Here is a 22,478-nt window from a genome sequence, read left to right as displayed (position 1 = left end):
TACTCTATTTTAGCTGCATGCAGTATGCTCTCAGTATTACAATGATGTTGAACCTCCCAGAATATGCAGCTCAGTGTAAGCATCAACTTTGAAGTACCATCATTACTTACAAACCAACTGCCCATAAATGAGAATACAGTGCTCTTTAAGCATGACATGACCCCCTTTGGGGGTGTTGCAAGAAAATATTTGCGATCAATTGCAAATATTCTGTTGGAATTTTACAACTGAGTGATCAACGTGAGCTGTAGCAAATCGGATTAAACTTCTTGTTTCAAGGAGCAGATTAGCAATCAATCTTTAATTTGCAATTAACCGCAAGACATACGATTGATTTAGGGACCACCAAAATGGGGTGTTGCAAGAAACTTGCGATCAATCCCAAGTCTATTTTTGTGGGCTCACTACAAGAAAGACATATTTAATTCACTTGTATGTAAAAGAACAGTTGCTGGGCTAACATGATGAGAATTAATGGAAAAAAAAGGGAAGCACTCCATAATTTTCAACTATTTTCACATTATTTTTTTCAAAGTCGATGCTCCTACCTGAGAATGCATTGCTATAGTAGCGTGACAAAGTCTGTTTGATATCTCTGGAATGTGATGTCCATGGGGCTATTTTCCTGTAAGTACTGATACTGTGTACAAGCTGGGAGCCGCCGTACTGCAGGGCTAACGTGTCTCCCATGTCTTCATATAAATCCTCTAGCATTCTTAAAATAAATATTAAAAAATGGACAGAAAAGAAAAGTTGTAAGTTATGGATAAGGTGACGAGACCATGCGTATCAAATATTAGCTTTGGTTTATAAACCTTCACGCCCGAATTCACAAGTGATTTTGAATCAATGGTCTAAAACCACATTTATGCACATTTTCTAAGCAAGAGGATCTTGAAATTAATTCATTCCTGACCCTTTACCATATTATAAAGCTCTCTTGGCAGCGAAGTGACATACTCATAAATGAATGTGTATTGATTATCCATAAATCAGATTGTGTTGGATGGTAATAGTGATGTCAGAATGAAGACCCACCTGACAACATCTGAGTCAAACTCAAGCAGGGGATTGTCAACCACACCAAGTGAGTAAAGCTGAAAGAAGGACAAGACAATGATTATGATCATGGTGATGATAACACTACTACTACTACTACTACATGTACTACTACTACTGCTACTACTGCTACTACTACTACTAATACTACTACTACTACTACATGTACTACTACTACTGATGATGGCAATGACAATAGCAACAACAAAAACAAAAATAATAATAGTAGTAATGATAATAATAATGATAATAAAAATAATAATAATAATAAAATAATAATAATAATAGCATTATAATATGTGACATTCATAATGTGATTTATACATAATAAAATAAACAATAAATGCACACCTGCTTTAGCAAAATCCTGTCTGGCAGATTTTGTATGTCACAGAAGTTTGGCCCCATTGCAGAAGGGGTTGCATTTAATACCAACTAAAAATATCATATCATGGCTGGGCTGATGAAGGCAGTCTCATAGGCCCAAATTTACAAAGGTGGTTTTTAAAACCATTAGTTGAACCCACGGTTTATGCAGATTTCATGTATAAATTACGTAAAATTATTAAAAAATATCCAATGCTGATGCGCGCTTTTGTCACAGTGCGCCAAATTGACGCATGTTGCCGTGGTTATCCATGCTATTCTATTCATGAGTCCACTGCTTTGAATTAATGAGTCCACTCTTCAAACAGTGGACTTATATATAAAATAGCGTACGCTTTAAAAACCATCTTCGGGCCATATTGTCTGAAAACAGTCTCCTCATAACTGTGAAGGACTCTTTTGAGGGCAGCTTAGAAAAGGCTGTATTTTAGGAATACAGCAATGCTGAAAACAGTTTCCTCATATCAGTGAAGAACTCTTTTGAGGCAAAATAAGGTTGCTAACCATGTTTCTGAGCTGTCATCAAAATATCTAAATTTTGAGATACAAGGTTTCATCAGCCCAGCCACAATATGAAAGTCCTGCAAGCAGGCTTCTGATTGGTTTAAGATCAGCTAGCTTTTAATTGCAACCACTGACGTAAATGCATAACATCATACTATTAAAGTGGGGGATGACACAATAGTTCACCCCCCCCCCCGGAACAAGAGGTACACAACTTGAATTTATGCCAGTGATTGCAACCCTTTCTGCAACGGGCCTGTGATGTATCAAGTGTTACATAAATGCGAAATCATATTGGTACTATTTAGCATCGTTCTTTGTTTATCATTGAAAATGAGAATGAAAATAAAAAACCTTCAGGGCATCTTTTCCTGTTTTGGGCCTGCTACTACACATTGTTAACCATCAATTCACTCATTTATTATTTATTTACTAGTATTTACACATTTATTTATTCATTTATTTACTTACTTACTTATTTATCTATTTATTTAGTTAGTTATATACTTATTTATTTATTTATTTATTCATTCAGTCATTCATCGATATTCAGACATCTTCTTTTTTTTTTTGGGGGGGGGAGCTCATCTCGACTCGAATGGCCCTTCAATACATCATCAATATAAATATAAAGTATGAAGTTAGCCAGAGTTGCCCAATGGATGGACAAGACAGCCCGAACTTACCTGATGGCCGAGGGCATATTTTCCTGTGACAAACTGGGCTGTGTTGGTTCTATCAAGACAGTCTACACAATTGGTCCTAACCACACCCATCTACAACACACAAAAACAAAAGATTTTGTTCATTTGAGTAGCCTTCTCCTCGGGTACTTTGTCGAAAGACTGTGCCGCATCTTTTTGCAGGAATCATGCTCCAAAGGTGCTTTGCTTTTATATTGAAACAGTGACTTTCCCTCATTCTCTATTGTTTTGTCTTTTATGCAATGTGAGAACTGGTAATGTAGAGTCGTTTGCAGGTTCCTTGCGGAAAGACATTGACTTTTGAAAAGGTACCTTTGACAACCTAAAACACACACATGCCAACTTTTCAAAAATGAAAAATCTTACTGAAACAAAGTAAAAATCTTGTTTTGGGGGAAATTACACACTAAAGTACATGTAGACTGCGCATACTTTTGAAAATCTGATATTTGCTTTTATATTGTTATTTTGAAGGAAAAAAAATTACTATATAATTCGATAATATCTTACAGGTTGGCAGGTATGTAAAATGTTCTTCAGCGATTAGAGTCAGCAATGAGAAAAGTATCCAATAATGCCATCTCTAGCCAAGAGTTTTAAACCATTTATAAACTTATCCACCCATGATGTATTAAAAGAGTTTCTCTTTTTTTTTGGGGGGGGGGGGGTCTGCACAGCATTAGTGATCTTACAGAGCCGCCAAGTTGTATTTTGCATTTTCAGTATTCTTATCCCCCAAAATCAGTATTTTGACAAAAAAATCAGTATTTTTACCGTGTGAGATAAATATTTTTCCCCAAAAAGTGTATTGCATTATAAAATGCTTGGCGCACTAGCCCATCACGGCGCTCAAGCTGCATGCAAGCTAAAATGCGCACTGCTCTTACAGATGAAAAAAAAAAACCATTGAAACTTGTGTATATCTCACCCTGGTTTTTACAAAATGATTGAAAAAAAAAAGTTACCTGAAATTACATTGATCTAATAACCATATTTGTGTACGTTTTATGAAATAGAGACATATAGAGATGATTTACAAAAAACATATTTTTTAAAGAAAAAACGTACTGCCGTATTTTGGTTGCAAAAACGTACTAAATACGGCTAAAACGTACTGGTTGGTAGGTCTGATCTTAACATTAAAATGTTCATATCTCACTCATAATTTAACCTCTTTTTCCCTCAAACTTTCATAGATCTTTTCTTTGAATTTATTCTCTTCATACATCATTGTTCACTGACCTGTCTGATGAAGATCTGTTCACAAGAACCCTCCTGGGGTATATTAGTCCTGGAGATTGAACAAGAAAATGTCTCGTTTAATCAATAAATGAGTCTTCTCATAATTTCTGGTGGAAGAAGCCTAAAATTAATTGATTTTTATCACCATCTTCATGATTTTTTTCTCCCTGTAAGCCTTTCAGGGCAAGGTGTGTTGTAATTTAGACGCAGAGCCCTGAAATTGTATACACTGCAAATGCTTGGGAGTCTAATATGCTTTTCACACTGCATTTCCTTAACCCCATACTATCCTCAACACCGGACTATCCTTAACCCCATACTATCTTTTTTTCGATTCACACTGTCTTTCTTAACCCCGTACTATTTGCTTAGCCGGGGTTAACGCCTTAACCCCGGGCAATCACACAGCTCATAAATATTGATGATTTTACCATACAGAGCGTGATTAACGTGCAATTTTGACTTCTGTGATTGGCTAATGCTTAGCCCTGTTTCGTTTCACACTGCATCTCTTAGCACTGCAATTGTGGTGCTAGCACCACAATAAGCCGGCTAACCCTGCTTTTTTGCAGGGCCAGATAGTACCATACTATTTACCGTGCTAGCCCACTTTGCTAAAACGTAGTGTGAAAACGAAATGGGCTAAGCTTAACCCCGGGAAATTGGTGGGGCTAAGACCCCCCCTTAGCCCCACCAATTTCCTGGGGTTAAGGGAAAAAAGTGCAGTGTGAAAAGCATATAAAACTACATGTATACACAAAATGTTCATAATTTCAATGCAAAATCTTCAAATGCTGACTTGTATTAAGGCAATATGAGCCTTCGAAAGCAGTACAAAATATTCAATATAGCATACCCTTTTAGAATACTTTGAAAAATCGTTATAGGCTTTGAGAGTTTGCTCAAATACCCAATGACCTGGAATCCATTTGTGGCCGGGGTAATAACACACATAACAGAAGTGCCGATAGAGGTTGCCTCCATTTCTTTTAAGCACTAGAGAAAAGCAGAGTATCCTTAAAATCAATAATGGAGCATCTTTTCACTGAATTTCACTAATTCCTTCAGACCGATCAGATGCTTGAATTTATGTCAGATCATAACATGGGCCAGAGAAGCGCACTAATACATGAACACTCAACAGTCTCAAATTCCTCCCACTTCTCAAATTTCCTAAATTCTTCACCTCTTTAATACACAAACTCAATACCGAGATTGCTATTTCATTTCATGAAAAAAAAAAACTCTCAAGTTACCTTGCACCCTCTCTGACAGGTATGCTTGGGTGGATACCATGTCCGCTTAGGAAGATACCAGTCTTCTCTACTGAACTTGAAGCGATCTTCTCCAGTCTTGACATTACGTCAGCATGCTTACTGAAAAAAGAATAGATTATCATTAGTGGCTGTAATGTATGAGCTTGTATTTTCACATTGAGATTTTTTTTGCGAATGGCGGGGTCCCAACATTTTCGCGGGTTGTTGAATTCATGATCGGCAGATGTACCAAACACTTCCACAGCACAATTTTTCCACAATTTATTCCCCACACAGAATCTTCGCAATAGCAAAGCTTTTCTGTTGGGGACATTGGCAATGATTACTAAATGTGTCAATATTTTTGCATGTTATTATGAAGCACCCTTGTAATAATGTGTAGTTCTACCTACTTCTTGGTGTATCTTGCCATATCAAGGTGTATATACTGTACATGGTGCTAAGGAGGGAGAAACTGGTTCAGATATGGTGTTCAGTGTATGGTGTTTGAATTGCATGTGCTTCAGGTGCTTAGAAAGCACTCATGCAATATTGTAAAGTTCTACTGTAATACTTCTTGGTGTATCTTACCACATCAAGGTGTATATACTCTACGTGGTGCTTAGAAGGGAGAAACTGGTTCAGATATGGTGTTCAGTGGATGGTGTTTGAATAATCAATGTGCTTCAGGTGCTTAGAAAGAACCCATGCAATAATGTGTAGTTCTACTTACTTCTTGGTGTATCTTGCCATATCAAGGTGTATATACTGTACATGGTGCGTGGGCGGGAGAAACTGGTTCAGGTAGGCAAGACTAGCAGTGAGGGCTTCCGTCAAGTGACTTTCCCTTTTCCTTTTTTCTCGTTTCTAAAAATATAAATGAACAGAGTATACCGGTATACTTAAATTACCAAATCAAGTCATTTACCTGGGCATCAAATATGACAAGATATAGGCATTATGCAGTATTATTACCTATACAAGGCATTTTAGGAGATATTTCGCTCGCTACTTTCAATCCGAGACCAACAAGATAAATATTTGCCATGTTAAATCCTGTACAAAATAGAGGGCAATATTGGCCATATTTCTGCTAGTGCGCTTGCGCAGTAGGGGCCGAGTTTGATCGCTAATTTCAGTATTTCAGAAATCTGGCTGGCTGGAACCAGTTTATGAATTAACGCATTGTAGATAATTTGCGGCGCGGCCAGTGCAAGATTGAGTGCATGTGCGCGCCATGCATGATGCGAGACTGCAAGTTAACAATTACGTCACAATTACTTATCAAGGGTTACTTCGCTAAGGTCATGAATACCCAGAAATCAGTAGTGATAAACATACAGGCATATAAATTGTTCCAAATAGTAGCTTGAATTACGTATTGTACAGCCTTATGTAATAATAATAATATTGACTGGCTCTTCTTTTGGGAAACATCAAATATGTCGCCCTTAAAAGAACCATATTGCCCTCGTCTAAAGACTCTGGCCAATGTGATCCTTTTGCGGGCGACATATTTGATGTTCCCCTCAAGGCCAGTCAATATTATATAATTATTCAGCATTATTCTTGTAAAAATGACAAGATTATAGTTGTAAAAGCATCAACTTTGGGTGGTCCTTTTCAGGACCAACGCATGCCCACAAAAGAATACACGGTGTACAGTGAAGCCTCTACACCGAGTTTTATGCAATTTCCATGACCAGTAGGACCTAGCCCAAGATACATGTATCTTGCATCAGGCTCATTGGGCTAACTCTATTATACATATGTAGCACAAGCAATTATGAAACGGAATAAGAGGTGAGAAGGGACAAGAAATATAGAGATAGAGAAGAGGGGGGTAAGAGACATGTGGGGAGCGAAAGAGAGAGAGAAAGAAAGAGATGGTTTTAGAGAGGGATAAGGAGAGACGAGAGAAGAGGAGAAAGAATTAGAGGGGGGGGGGGGAAAGAGAGAAAGAAGGAAAGAAAAAAAGCAATAGAGAAATATATGGTTAAGTGAGAGAGGGTAGGAGAGAAGGGGAGAATGTAGGAGAGAGACAGAAAGTGAGATAGGTTGGTATCTAGGGTGGATGACACATACATTGTAAATATAACAAGAAAAAAGTGGGGAGAGGCTGCTGACAGACTCACCTTGACAAGATTGACAACAATCACAGGAGCTCCAAACCTACTGAAGAGATCATTGATGTGACGTCCTGCCAGATGGGCAAAGGGATCAGCCATGTCAACTGTAAAGGTCAAAGGTCAAGCTGCTGTTATTCACACATTTTATAATGCAAGCATGAACACTAATGATAAACGTGTGGGTAGACCACTTTTTCCTAAAACATACAAGAAAAGCAAGGGCAGCAAGAAGTGAGAATGTAAAAATTAAAGAAACATTCCAAGCACAGGGAATAATGAGGATCGATGACTAGAGCTACAAGTGATATCCCAGGAAAACTGTTGTGTTAAAATGAGGCTAAAATTTCTTTGAAAATTATTTATATTAAAATTACTACGAAGGACAGACACAAGAATAAATGCGCAGGTGTTGGGCACACTGCTGTGAACAAATCTACTTTATCATGTTGTTATTGTATGATTAGATATTAATCACTGCTCAATTCTGTACGCAAAGGTGTTGCTCTTCTAATATAGTATTTTGTATCATAATAAGTTCTTGTAATTCATATTATGTTTCTATCCACTATATTTACTATGTTTTCCTTTGCTTTATTTTCTTACCATTTAAGTTGTAAAGCACCTAGAAACAGGCGCGTAGCCAGGGGGGGGGGGGCGGTGGGGGCAGTCGCCCCCCAAAAAAAACGTCCCCAAAAAGGAAAAGAAGAAGGGAAAATAGAGAGGAGAAAAGGAAAAGGGAAGAAAGGTAGCTTTGTGTTTTTTTTTCTTTTTATTCTTTTTTTTCTCAAAAGAGAAACTCCTTCACTCTTGCTCTAAATTTATATATGAATTTTGCTTCCGCGCTGCGCGCGGTTAAATGACAATACTGAAGTTCTCCATTGTTTCCCAACCCTGTTTTTCCACCTCAGCGATATGTGTTTCTTGCCAGTTAAAGTTCAAATGTATACATTAGGGCATAGAATTAGAGTAGGCCGAAGTATATGAAGTTATCTTTTTTTTTTAATTGATCGCGCAACTTCTGGTCGGGTCGGCTCCAGGCGGGTAAAATCTTTATATCAATTTCTGCCGTCACCTCCATAAAGTCAACTTCTCCCGCTTTTCAGCTCATTACTAAACAATCATAATTTTCGGGCAAACAGGTTCCTAATTTTAAAAGAGGAAGGTATAAAATTTGTGTCGCATTAAATAAAAGAGTACAATATTTTTTATCTAATTCTATTAAACTTCATGTCATTTCCCTGCACATTCATCTCCTGTCCTGTTTTGCGCCCTCAGTTTGAAATTTTGAATGACACTTCAGTTTCTTTATAATTCCAAATGAAGCGCTTCAGGATAAGTCAAAGAAATTAGGCATCCTTTTTTATATAATTTTAATAAATCATAGAAGTTTCAACATTTTGCGCACTATTTTCCTTGTAATGAAGTTCAACGATCTTAGAAAAATCAATTGAATTAGAGCCGATGGGGTATTAGAGATATCTGCATTTGATGAAACGTCCGCTCTTTGAAATTCCAGAGTTTCATTGCTCTGCGCGGGGAGCAATATCTTCCTCCCGGCATATACACTTCTTCTCCTCTGTTTTGCGAGTTAAAGATATGCACTGTCGCTAAATTGTTTGTAATCAAATCTGATCTTTCCAAGGGAAGTATTCCATATATCATTGAGAATACCCTTTTCTCGGGACCCTTTTCATGGCAAAAAAACTGATAAAACGCTTCAGCTTCCGCGCTTCGCGCGGGGTTATTATTATATCAATTTCCTCCATTGTATTCCTTTTTTGTGCGTTCACAATCACTTTTGAAAACAAGGTTCATGAAAACAAGGTTCAAAATCACAATATAGTCAACTGAATTGGAGCTGATATAGGTACTAGAGACAAGAGAGACGGCTCCTTTTCATTTTCATTTATGAAACACCAAAAGCTTCGCAAGGGAGGGGGAAACTCCCCCTCCCTGCACCCACCCCCTAGGGAGCGCGCTCTGTAAGTGTTGGCACGCGGTTGCCTAGAAACTATTGTATAGAGCTCTATAAAAGCCCTATATTTTTATTATTATTAAAATTCTCAGGATGTACATGTGTAAGTGACGTCACAATCAGGGTGCGACTTGCACCCATAAACGCACGAATTGCCAAGTAGAAAACAATTAATGCCCGGACTTACTACTGATTGGTGGTTTGGGTACAATCGTAGTGACATCTTGAGACCACAGGGCTGGCACTGAACCACGATGCTGGACATACGAGGTGAAGCGTCCAGTCTTAAACTCAGACAGGGAAGCATCATGAACAATCTGCTCGGTTTCGACTTCATTAGCAACTCCTCCCTGTAAGGCGATCACATCAAATAATGACTTTCAAATCAATTATTACAGCATCAACATTAACTTTGTACAAGTATTTCTAACCCAGAAACATGAACCTTAAAGGAAAAAAATCCAATCAATTTGTCATCTTATATTCAATGGATTACTTATTTATGCCTCTACCAGACCAAACATTTATTGAACATTTTATTTTGAATTAACAAATAATGACCTCTGTGACACCAGCCTTGTGACCTGCAAACTAATAATTTCTTTAGATTGAAGATTATTTCTAAAAAAGGTTCTTCCATTATCATGAGAACAAGATATTCATTGCATATAACGACCTCTGTGACCTTTGACCTCTAACCTAATGACCCACAATATCTCATCAGATCTTCACTCCTCCTATATGCATACTTGAACAAGTTTTAAGTTGATTCGTCATACAATACTTATATTTAGTTAAGAGAGAACAAAATGAGGATGAATGGACAACTAATGAAACTCAAAACATATTGCCTCTGGCAACAAACAGTGGGTGAGCCATGAAAAAAATGGATTTCAACTTAACTGTAGGGAATCAAAATGATTAAGAATCTGACCCAATAAATTTTTCAGTCATGCTCAAAGAAAGAATTCTATATCTTAGAAACAGCTTTACAAAACACTTCCCAGATACACTATAAGATTTTTAAAAACAAAATTAGACCCTATCCATTATTCAATGGAATTGGCAAGCCGGTGATATCATCTACCTCTGAGTTTGCTCCACGCTTGAGGAATCGAGTGCCGGCATACTCTGCAGATCTCCTAGCTATCATGGTGATCAACACCGGTCTACCAAAGACACAAACATCTATAAAGGGGTTTCACGGTCAAGGAATATCAAACTTTAGAGTGCAAAACTCGAACAGGGATGCCAGACAGTTACTCACTAGGCCTGAAAAGAAACTTATGAAACATGCAGAAAGAGGTGGTTTAAATGCAGCTAAATTTGCCAAAAGCAATCCCCAAGGCCTGCATCTGTTTGGTTAAAAATCAAGATGTATTTGATTGTAAATCTCTATGTAAAAGGCCCCAGAACACATGCGAGTCCCAGACAGTACTACTGTACAATACAAAGACTTACAAACTTCTGGTGCTGCATTTTTAATCAGGAATCCTACTGTAACTTGCCGCTACATGAAAGAGTCTTTACACAACCCCACATTCTTATTGTTTTGTCTAGATGATAAAATATGAGACTTGACAATGGAAAGTCACTTTGGCGATTCCTGTAAGAAAGATGGATCTCTGACTTCTGGGTTCCATAAAGGCGACCGCACACCTTACGATCAGTCTGCGACCCAATTTCAGAATAGAAGTAGTAGAATTTGATGCTAATATTGAGACTTGGAATATATTACTGTGTAATGTTCAAAATCATCGTACAAATACTTATGTTCAAATCTGTGACTATGCTGTCATCCTTCTTAGAATAAAAGCGAACTAAATAGCTAGTCGTAATGACGTCATAGCAGTCGTACGATTGGCTACGATTTGAAACTAATTTGGTCTTTACTCCAAAATAAAGGGTTGCAATCTTTCAAAATGGTTATATAAGTATTCTTTCAATTAATTTTAACCTCAAATAAAATGATATGTTCCATTCACATTTTCAGAAAATTAGCAAAGTGCGATTTGTTCCAAAATCGGATCGCGAACAGTCGTAAGGTGTGCGGTGGCCTTAACACAAATGTTGGCGATCAATCGTACACTTGATTTTTATGATTGATTGCACATTATAGTCTATGCAATCAATCGTAGAAAAATGTTCTATGATGATCGCTAAACTTTGTGTTACGGGGCCCTCATTAGGTTTAACTCTTTGTGTGCTGGACCATGAACCCATCTGTACTGAATTATTTTCAGGGAGGGAAACAATGCATTGTTTGTTGAGTGTGAAATGCGAAGTTCGCACGGCACCGAGTGTGCATTGGTGCAAAGTACGCGTGGAAAGGGTTAACAAAACCAATTGAGCAAAAGCTAAAGGTATCCAACATTGTAACTAGATGACAAGAGTGACACAAAGGATACTGCACTGTCCTACGAATCCATGGACGATGTGGATGGCCCAGCAGGGATGGACCTGGTCCTGGAGCTTGCTCCAGAGGAAGTGGTTCCAGGCAAACTTGGGCTTGGTCTGGATGGGTACCGCCCGGGGATTCCCCAATTCATCTGGAAAAACAATAACAAAAAAAAAAAAAACCTAGAGTGTTAGCTAGGAACTCCAGTTTTAAATTTAGGTAGACATCCAAAAGGTTGAAAATTATGATTCCAGGCAAACTTGGGCTTGGTCTGAATGGGTACCATTCATGGATTCTCCAATTCACCCATGAAATACAACAACAATATACAGAACTAGAGTGATAGTTAGGAGATATATTTGAAGTCTGTTCTTATAATCAGCCTCCCTTAGGTTGAATAACCATGAGAGTACAATTAAATTCTTAGACCGCATTATGCAAAATATATGTCATGACGGCATGCCTATGGCAATTTCTCTTTTAATCAAACTCATTTTTATGTGCCCTCTAGATTTGTTTTCAATATAGTTGTCTGTATGGTAAAATATTGATTTAATTTAGCCATTCTCCACCATCGTGGAGAAGGTGGATACCTAGTAGGAGTCACTCCTTCACCTACATTATGTCTCATTGCGATCTGTCTTCATACTGACCTTTATTTTGGTAAGCACTGAGATTGTGTTGCAAGGAATGCGTCAGGTCATAGCTGTAGCTGCATATAATGAAATAGGAAATAAGACTATGTTTTAAACGGTTTATTTCCAATTCGTCTAATGCCAATTCGTCCAAATGCCAACTCGTATACTATTATTTGGTCTACCATCAGTCGTCCACTCACCACATGGTCTACTTTCATTTAGTCTAATGCTATTCCGTCTAATAACCAGTTGGTCCAATAGCCATTTAGTCCATATACATGTACCATGCGGTCTAATTAAACATACAGGGGTGTAAGTGTTAATTGTGCAAAATTAATGGGGGGAAAAAATGGGTATTAGACCAACTGGTGATTAGATGAAATGGTAATAGACGAACTGGTGATTAGACAAAGTGATGATTTGACCAAATGGTTATTGCACCAAATGGTTGTTAGACAAAATGTTGATGGACGTAATGGTATTAGATTAAATGAAGGTAGACCATGTAGTGAGTGGACAAATTGGCAGTGGACGAATTGGCAATTTACAGTGTAAACACAAATTCATAGTCAAGGTCAATTCTATTCAGATGATAGTTTATCTGAGTCAAATATTACGCAGCTTTGTGTGGAAATATCAGTTTCTACATATATGTCTTGCAGCTACATGAATGCTTTCATTTCATGCAGGTCTATTTGTTACAGAGGGACCTTACGATCTGTACTTTCAAGTCAAGACCACATATGTAGTCTGGTTATTACTGCAGCCTCATTAAGCGGAAAATGATGTAGATCATGATGATTTCGCACAAAAAAATTCCAAAATATTATGAGATTGCTACATCAGAAGCAAAGACTTACTTTTGATATACATGTACTTTGTTACACATATATGTCTACCGGTAAATTTAAATGTGTTTGCCATACAAAGTTATTTTTTTCTTGTTATTGTTGTTTATTGTTTGAAATGTAAACTTTTGCAATTTGGCTATTGCTGCAAAGAAAGTATTTTAATAAACCATTTTAATTTTTAAAAAAATAAAATAAAAAGACCTGTAACTCCCTGTGTGGGAACATGCATCCATAATTTCTTTATGTTTCATTTTAAAGTTTTTCACCCTGACATCCAGTTATCAGAACTGATATCTAAATGATATAATGCCATCAGAATCTGAAACAATAAACGAGACTTGGGCCTAAAAACTGCATGGAGTTTATACATATCCTCAGAAACATGGAAGTCACAAGTGGAACAAATTCTGAAGGTTTTTCAAAAATATGAACATTACTGAATTTCATATGTATTGCTTCAGACAAACTTGTACAAAAACAGGAAATGGGTAAATATAATTAATTCCTGGCCACTACAAAATAGGAATATTTCTATTTGATTGTAACAGTTCACAAAAAAAAATAATAGGTACCTACCTGAAGTAGAAATTGCTTGATAGATCCACATTTTGAAACATCTTGAGATACCTAATGCATTTTATAAGCAGGAAAACAAATACAATTCATTAAACCTGATTATCAAATTCATAATTCGAAGGAAAATAGTCACTTTAACCCTAACTAGGCCGGACTTTTTTGGCTGTTCTGTGGCCGGGGGGGGGGGGGGGGGGGGGCCAACCCCCCCCCCTGAGATCTTGCACGCTGGTAGTGTGTGATGTAATCTACAAGGCTGTATGGTAAAGTTTTCCAAAATAATGAGATTTTATTTTATATGAATTAATTATGCTAATTTATGCATAAATCATACTTTTTGCTCTTATTCACTAAATAAAGCTCCTAGAATGCTAATTTTTGGTAAAAATAATCTTTGTAGCATTCTTAACAATCGCAATTGAAAAAAACTTTGGTTTGGAAATCAATTTCTTATGTATTTTATTGTTTTATGAATTTCTTATGTATTTCTTTGTTTTTCAACCTTTTGTTTTTCTTTGTTTTTTTCAGCAGATTTATTGCACAACCTTTTTGAAGCATAATTCTGCTAAAATCAATTGATTTCAGCTGTTTAAAGCAAAAATAATCATATCTTTATGAATAAGATGAGAAAACTCAATTTGCATTGACTTTGACACAAATCACATTTTGGAACAATTTTTGGTCTGACATGCACTTACGAAATGTCGCGTAATTTCGGAACTGCGTACCCGGGCGTCGCAAATTTGGTCTCAAAAGATGCGCGAGACTTGAAAGTATAAACTCTGTGAGTGGCGCGGTCAAAAAATTTGCACGGCGGAATTATCGCAGAAAATGTTGAGGGGGGGGTTGATTCAACCCCCCCCCCGGTCAGTTTAGGGTTAATGCCTGGATTAACAAAAAAGTGTGATAGTTTGATATTAATTTTCATTTTCATTAATGGATTTATAAGGAAGAACTTCATATGATTTTTTTCCCTTTTTTTTCAAAATGGATTTTGGGGTTTGTTTTGAGGGCTTTGCTTATTTTGAAACCAATTGATTCATTGTTTAGATTTTAATGGATATTTTTTGTTTGTTAATTTTTTTTCAATTATTTTTGGTTCCATATAGATGGAACCAAATGGAATTGTGCTATGGATTTTGTAAATATTACTGATTCAATTATATTAATTATAACAAATTGTTGTGCGGACAGGGCTGTGGTGGAAAGCAGTTCTGAAACTGACAATGCTACCCTGTATAAATAACACTACAAATACAAATACAAATATATAAATAAATAAATAATTCTTATAGCTTGTATACAGCGAGCACAAAGTTTGAGAATGCAGGGATGAAGTGAGATATTAAAGGGGGGGGGTAAATTGACATCCCACAAGCTTAACATTGCTGTAGGTACCATGAGACCTTGCTTTGGCATGAAAATAAAATGCACATTTGTGTCTATTACATGTATTTGACTACAGACATGCAGAACTAGACCAAAAGCTGTAGTAATAATTGACATAGCGTCAAAGATATATGTACATGCATTTAAGTAAGTATTTGTTGATGGCAATTATTAATTCATTCTTCCAACCATCCATCCATCCATCAAGCTATCCCTCTATCCATATGTTGCTTCCTCTTTTCTTTGATTCATCCATCCATCCATTCCTCTATCATCAATGATCTATCAATAATCCATCCATCCATTAGATATCAAACCTTCTGCTGACACCTAAGCTCTGAAGATGTAACCAAGAACATTGGGTGATTTCAAGTTCGATATCGGTGTTTGTGTTGGAAGTAAAATTTAGATTAACAACATAGGTCAAAATCACATCATCAATAGCTCAACACCAAGTGAAACATATCCAAAGTCCAGTCGTACTTCTAATTTGGTGCTGCGCTGACGTGAAAATCAGCCCAATATTTATACCAAGTCAACACTAAGCTTAAAAGCCCAAATAAGGTGTACAAACCTTGCTTCATCGGGGTGTTGCTTGCGGTAGTTATCGTGAGGGATGTGCACCATAGTCGTATCCTCTATCTTGTAGATGGTATGACCTCCAATAATAGCAGCTCTGCAGGAAATGGAATACAGAACAAAATTAAAGTGAAATTTAGGTAGTATTGAACAAGAAAAACAAGATATACATTGTATATTGCATCCATAGGACATGGAAGCAAATGACTACTGCACAAGAATTATCATACATAATGACCTATTACCTCTGTGGCAGGTAGTCTCAGAAATTGCCCCCTCAAGCTTTTTTCAAGAAGCCTTCTTTTTTATATTGCCAATTTTCACAAGTTTTACTTTCTTTTCATCCTTAAACTGCATAAAATGCCTTTGAGATAAGTGAGGGAGCAAAGAAACCAAGCTGGACGCATTAAAAAAAAAAAATCTTGCTAATGATGTCTGTGTAAGGTGCTGGTACATGTGGTACAAGTTTTTTAACGTGACATAATAATAACGAAAATAATAGATATAATAAGAGTACTTCTTTTAGTAGAGGTAGTAGTAGTTGATAAGAAGTGGTAAATTTACATGTAGTAGTTTACTATAGAAGAATTTATTGCGTTTTTTTTTATATATGAACTTACTTTTTTCTTTTAGTAATAAGGATGATGTAATACCCCTCTAAGAACTTGACAAAGCCTGAAAAGAGAGGAAGAGAAAAATAAAAAAAGAAGGAAACATGGGTTTCCTAACCGACGTGTTCCAATATCTTATTTTCAAACTACACTAAGTTGTGATGTAATCACACATTAAGTGGCAATGGGGGGGGGGGGGGGGCTGAGAGGAATTTCAGTAACCTAGAACTTTGTTTGGCAAAAAATATTGTTTGTTTTTAAAGTAATTGGTTTTGTTTGTACTGTATCTCCCAGCGGCCAGTGTCTTTTGACTGTGGGTCAATCCACCCCTTGCCACTCTCCACTCGTGTTTTAACTGGATACCCGGTGGGTGTTTCATAAAGCTGTTTGTAAGTTAAGAGCGACTTTAAGAACAACTGGTGATCCTTTCTTACGAGCCAAACCCTCGCCAATGAACATTTTTGTGTATACCATTTACTACAAGAAAGGATCACCAGTCTTCTTAAGGTCGCTCTTAACTTACGAACAGCTTTATGAAACGGCCCCCTGGGGGGATGTGAAAGCCTAGTGTAGTATGCCAAGCAAATATAAGTTTGAAAGTTCTTGTTGTAATATTCCAGGGGGAATAGAGAGAGTGGATATAATGCGCATACGCAACCAAGCCAGGATCTGAAGACTGGGGTAATAATTTATGTGTAAAGTTTACAGACATCATTCTGAAATACTAAACACTATATAAAAGTGAAATAGGAGATTTAAAACTTCCATTCGGTCAACTCACCTGCTATTCCGAAGGCGGAGACATTCCTTGACCATCCGGCCATGGGATTGGATGAAGATGAAGACGACGAGGAGGTGGCAGTAGAGCTTCCTCTGTTGCCATGGCGCAACGTCTGTAGGAGGTCTTTGATTTGAGGGAGAGTGTAGGCGATCTAAAAAGTAAAACAAACAAGGAGTCAAGATTCAATTCAATTTGCAGATCTACAAGTAAATTAAACATTGCAATAGGGCTACCTTTAAAAAAAATAGTTTTCAGGGGTATTTTGAGCACTTTGGGGGCTAAATTATCCCCCCCTCCATCCTGACTCTGGCGTAATCGGGTCTAAAGCCACTCAAATTTCAAAATATGGGCCCTTGAATCTAAAATATCTCACCTTATCATCTGTAAGAAGTAGTTCTCTAGCTTCTGTTCGATCAATCTTCAAAACTCTGAATTCTGTTTCAGCATTGTTTGAACCTATGACGTAAAAACGCTGGAAAAAAATGTGATTACGTTATTCATCATGATGTGCAAGTAATTTTAACAGGGTGAATTCAAAGAAAATATTCAACAGCCTACAGGTAACAAAACTCATACATGTATATGTGAAAGTATAAGACATTTATCGGTGTCTAATAAATGACCCGCAGCCTCTAAAACTCATGTCGGATAGAAATTGCCACTAGTGTTAGAGAGAATGCTTTCATTTAGACAACTTACTTTGACCAATTAAATACCCTCAAGCAGATGCCACATGTAGATACTCATAACCAGCAACTACTGTTCATTTCCTTATAATTTAAATCGACAGAATAGGTCTTTGGAAACAAGATTACCGAGCAGGATTTCTATTTTTTTTGCTTGATTTATCGGCCCGAATTTTATGACATCATTGAATTCTGCATGGGTACAGCCATCTTGTTCATTGCTTAAGCGTCATTTAGTTACTCCACTGCAGACAGACAAAACACTTACAGCTTTGGTTTCATAGAGAACAATCTTCTGGATGTTGCTGATAAAGAAATATGTCTCCATGCTCAGTCCAAGAACTTTTCTTGCTTCAATATTTAGTAGATATCCCAAACTCCTGAATATAAAAAAGAGAAAAATTTTGGGTTTGACATTAGATCGAGGACCCGCAGTCTATGTTCATACATGTATTGTAAGATCCCCAAAGTCTGCACAGTGCCCCTTGTCTGCGCAATTCTAATAAAAGAAGACACGCAATGATGACTCAAAATGGTAGGAAAATATAGAATTTCAGGCATTTCATGTGACAGCCTCAAAATGCAGCCTTTCTCATCAAAACCCCTGAATCATGTGTAAAGTGAATGGGTGCGCAGACATGGGGCACCATTTCTTTTTATTCTATTCAGTCTGAAAATGACTGGCCAAGGTTTTTTCCAAGAAAATCATATTAATTTCAATTTTGTAATGAAATTTTCAATTGCACTCTTAGTCTTTCTCACAAGAACATTATCAACTGATTTTGTCTGTGGAGTAAAAAGAAACTCACAAAATGTTGAATCTTAATTTCATAGGTGCACAAACATGCCCCCCACCCCTTCATACCGACCACATCATTATCAGCAACCAACAAATACAAATTGCAACATAAACTGGAAAGACTTCCATATGTCCCCTACACTAATTTTAAAAAATCTATGACGAAACCCCACTACATTTGTTATCTTTTTTTTCTACTTCTACTTCTGGGTGACCCGAGATTCGAACCTCTGGTTGCAGAAAGGGGCATCACCAGTCTATAGCCTTAATCACTGAAAGTCTTGGGTTTCACAATGATTATAAGCCGATATTACATCTACTAGTCTAGTCTCCAAGAGTAAGAGATTTATTTTTCTGACTAAATAGTCTAAATCCTCTAAACTGATGCCATTGGGAATTGCACACCCTCGATAATTTGAAAGAATAAAGCCATATTTTGGTATGTGGTCTTGTAGACTATCCCACTTTTTTTCCTTCTTAAATCTCTTACTAAGCATGCTGTAAGCATGGTCTTGCAGAGTCTCCTAGGGAAATCCATCTTTGTTTATATGTGTCTCTTATACATATATGGGAGGCAGTTCAAGGCTCCATGATGAAGAAGTATATGTCAAAATATAAAAAAACATCATCATGGAGTCCTCAAGGCTAGGCATGCCTAGCCTTGAGGACTCCATGATGATGTTTTTTTTAAATATTTTGACATATAATACTTCTTCATCATGGAGCTTTGACACTCTTTCCTTAGATGCTGAAGCGTCTATACACCCGGATGGATTTCCCTAGGGCCTAGGAAATCCATTGTTACATGTAGAGGGTGAAATCGGTTTGTACGGGTGAATTTTATTGATATTTGAACCTTCAAACGCCTAATCAGCCCTAATGCGTAAGGTTCCAAAAATTGGTTAATAAAATGTAAAAATTGTAAGGTTTCTTACCAGACCGATCTCGTGTAGATCCCTCGATCCGTTTAATGTCAACAAAGCAAATACAATAGGTCTGACCCTTGAACCGCTTCGTTATGACATACATTCGATTAGCGATGCTACAAAATGCCGTTTTGAAAAACAATTAATAGATACAAATTATTATCTAACCAATACTAAAATTTAATACTAGGTAAAAAAATTACCTAGCAGTTTTTCTACCTTTGAGTTCTCAACACTAAGTGTCTACCAAGGAGACTACTAGGGCGTGAAACAGGCCCAAAACGAACAACAACAACAACAAAATTTAATACGTAATTATATTAATTATTATAATAATAAATATTATTTAGATCTATGTCTAACTCTAAGACTAAGTTCAAGATATCATAACCTCCATAATTTTCTTTTTTTCAAATTTATTTATAGTGAGGTCGAGGGTAGACCAAAAGCTTCGGTCTCTGTAATATGTTGGTTGTTCAGCTGAACTCCGTTGGCTTCACTTACCAAATACAGAGACCGAAGTTCTAGCGCGATCTGTACAGGGGACTCAATGGCCATATGTTTATGTGTATTAAGTTCGGATGAAACAGGGCAGTAAAGTTGCGCAGCAGCCGAGGTAAGTCACTGTTTTTGTTCCTTTTAACTTGATTTTCCCCGTTTTGGGGCAATTAATGCCAAGAGGGAATAACCGAATATTAATATGCATTTCGGTAGCGTTAATTTTCAAAAGTTTGATTCATTAAAGACAAAAATTGAAGAGCCCCGACGGGGGGATTTTGCATTGTAAGTCACCTAATGGTGGCTGCACGATAGCGAGCCGTCTGTGTACGAGGAGAAATTTAAAAAATAAAAAAATGTTAAAACTTGAAATTGAATAAAAGACTCCTCGAAACAGATGGCTGCCAGCTGTCTAGGTCGATCGAGGGGACTTATTATGGAAGTCTTGTCAAGCATGGCAAGCTCTCAATGGAGTGGAGACAACGTAAAAATGTCATTAAGATCAATTTCAACCATGTCAAATGCAGAAACTTCATTCACTCAACTCAAGCAGACCACGCCCACGGTCAACACTTACACTCGACACTCACCGCTGCAGCAAGCGGGAAACACACCGGGAGCGCGCCGGTGAACTACCGGTAGAATCTACGGCAAGAGACTCGATCCGATTCGAAGGCCAAAACAAGACTACTTCATTTCCACAATTGCAGCTTACCTATAAAAGTCAGGTCCTAGCCTAGAAAATTAACAGTAGACCATAACATTCTTCAAATCCAAAATATTAGAATGAATAAATGAAGCTTTTGGTCTGCAGTCAGAAGGAAGGTTTAGCTTGGATCGACCGTAGTGCTAAATGTATGGTAAGCCAAACATGTCAAAATTGTGTTTGTAAACATTGTATTTGTATGCTTCCTGTGCTTTTTCCTGAAGACGACTACCGGTATTTTCTTTTACCCTTGCATGCATGCCAGCGCCAGCGGGGAGGTATTAAAGCCGAGATGGGCAAATGATTGTATAATAGTTTGAGTGCTTTAGTACTAGTACTTGTACGTTCGGAAAATCAAAAGAATAGCATAAGAACAAAGGGGTTAACTGACAATTCCACTCTTTTTTATTTATTTTTTTGCACAAATATTTTATGGACAATTGCCTATCAAATGTATAATAATCATGTCTATAATAGAAAGGGCTAATTACTTTTTAAGAGAAACAGCTGCTTTTTGCAAAAATGAAAATTTCAAGATTCCCCATCCAAGAAAGCAGGCAATCCTCAAGAAACAATTAACACACTGACATTTTGTCTGTACATTTTGTTATAAACGGACATTTTTTTTCTCAGCATGAGTGTTATTACCGAAAAATAGTTTTCAAACTTAGTTTGTTTTTAGAGCTCGATCTGCAGTGATATTGTGTTTATATCAAATTATTTATCAAATATATTAGTATATATTTTATTTGAACCATCAACATTGTGCAGAGCAGTTTATTTTTGTTACTGATCCCCCAAATAAAGAAAATGTTATTATGGACCCCATGGACCCTCCCCCTCTCCCCCCCCCCCCCAAAAAAAAAGGAAATGAAGAGAAATATTTTCAGGACATTTTCTCAATATTTCACATCACAGTCGCTCTCCTTTTCTTTGGGCATACACAAAACATATCAAAGACACCAATTTTCTAATACAATGAAAAGTCATATATATATATATATATATATATATATATATATGGCTTGTCATTGTTCGAAACCCACCTTCACCCGACAAAGGAAATTATAATTGGTATAGTGTCGAAAATCTGTCTATCTGACGGTCAATCGGATCGGGGTCGCCCTAGCCACTAACCCGTCTCTGTGGTCTAGTGGTTAGGGCACCGGCGTTCAAAGCTGGGGGCCCGGGTTCGATTCCCGGCAGAGACATTTTTTCGGCATCACCAATTTTTCCAAAGGGTAGATAGCTCTGGGGAACCTTGATTTAAGCTACGCCTACCATTGTTCTCTTCATCCATTTCTCTACAATATATATATATATATATATACTGTATAGGCCTATATATACACAACAAAAGAACAAACACAGAATTTCAAGTTTTTATATCAAATGTGCAAATCTCACATCAGTGGTTTATTAAAAATAACAAACAAATAAACAGAAAAAATAAACAAATAAGAACAATCTGGGCATTTTTACAACATAATCATCAGAGTATTATAAGTACTGTATTAATCAAATAATACAAAGAATATATTGCACAACCATTATTTTAGTTCATCATTTTATCATAAATGCTACATCCATGTTGTCATGCTATATTATAGGCAGGGATTGTTATTGGATACATGGTGGAATAGAATGAGATTTTTTATTACAACTAATACTAGTATCGACAAGTTCCGCCCCATCCCCCCCAAAAAAAAAAAATAATAAACAAATATACATGTATATTGGTAAGAAGGTGGGATAGGTTGAGAATTATCAAGCAAAATGGATTTCAC

At 36.9% G+C, this 22,478-nt stretch overlaps 1 protein-coding gene across 1 annotated transcript in view; it reads right to left on the bottom strand.

Annotated features, from left to right (window-relative positions):
• Positions 1 to 20,852, bottom strand: part of LOC129258904 (polyphosphoinositide phosphatase-like) — a 42,681-nt gene extending 21,829 nt beyond the window's left edge. Inside the window, exons 1-18 of the mRNA XM_064098543.1 lie at positions 20,701 to 20,852; positions 18,031 to 18,142; positions 17,450 to 17,548; positions 17,077 to 17,227; positions 16,305 to 16,359; positions 15,680 to 15,781; positions 13,720 to 13,770; positions 12,308 to 12,366; positions 11,665 to 11,805; positions 10,344 to 10,444; positions 9,444 to 9,606; positions 7,288 to 7,385; positions 5,886 to 6,019; positions 5,153 to 5,272; positions 3,897 to 3,945; positions 2,637 to 2,726; positions 1,039 to 1,097; positions 549 to 715 (exon numbers count right to left, since the gene is read on the bottom strand). Coding sequence (XP_063954613.1) covers positions 549 to 715; positions 1,039 to 1,097; positions 2,637 to 2,726; positions 3,897 to 3,945; positions 5,153 to 5,272; positions 5,886 to 6,019; positions 7,288 to 7,385; positions 9,444 to 9,606; positions 10,344 to 10,444; positions 11,665 to 11,805; positions 12,308 to 12,366; positions 13,720 to 13,770; positions 15,680 to 15,781; positions 16,305 to 16,359; positions 17,077 to 17,227; positions 17,450 to 17,548; positions 18,031 to 18,090 — 1,699 coding nt within the window. The 5' untranslated portion in view covers positions 18,091 to 18,142; positions 20,701 to 20,852. The remainder of the gene's footprint in view (positions 1 to 548; positions 716 to 1,038; positions 1,098 to 2,636; positions 2,727 to 3,896; positions 3,946 to 5,152; positions 5,273 to 5,885; positions 6,020 to 7,287; positions 7,386 to 9,443; positions 9,607 to 10,343; positions 10,445 to 11,664; positions 11,806 to 12,307; positions 12,367 to 13,719; positions 13,771 to 15,679; positions 15,782 to 16,304; positions 16,360 to 17,076; positions 17,228 to 17,449; positions 17,549 to 18,030; positions 18,143 to 20,700) is intronic.
• Positions 20,853 to 22,478: the final 1,626 nt, after the last annotated feature.

The sequence above is a fragment of the Lytechinus pictus genome, chromosome 4, assembly GCF_037042905.1.
Source record: "Lytechinus pictus isolate F3 Inbred chromosome 4, Lp3.0, whole genome shotgun sequence".
NCBI classification, from domain to species: Eukaryota; Metazoa; Echinodermata; class Echinoidea; order Temnopleuroida; family Toxopneustidae; genus Lytechinus; species Lytechinus pictus.
Note: the sequence above shows the minus strand (reverse complement) of the source record. Positions and strands in the feature narration are given on the sequence as shown.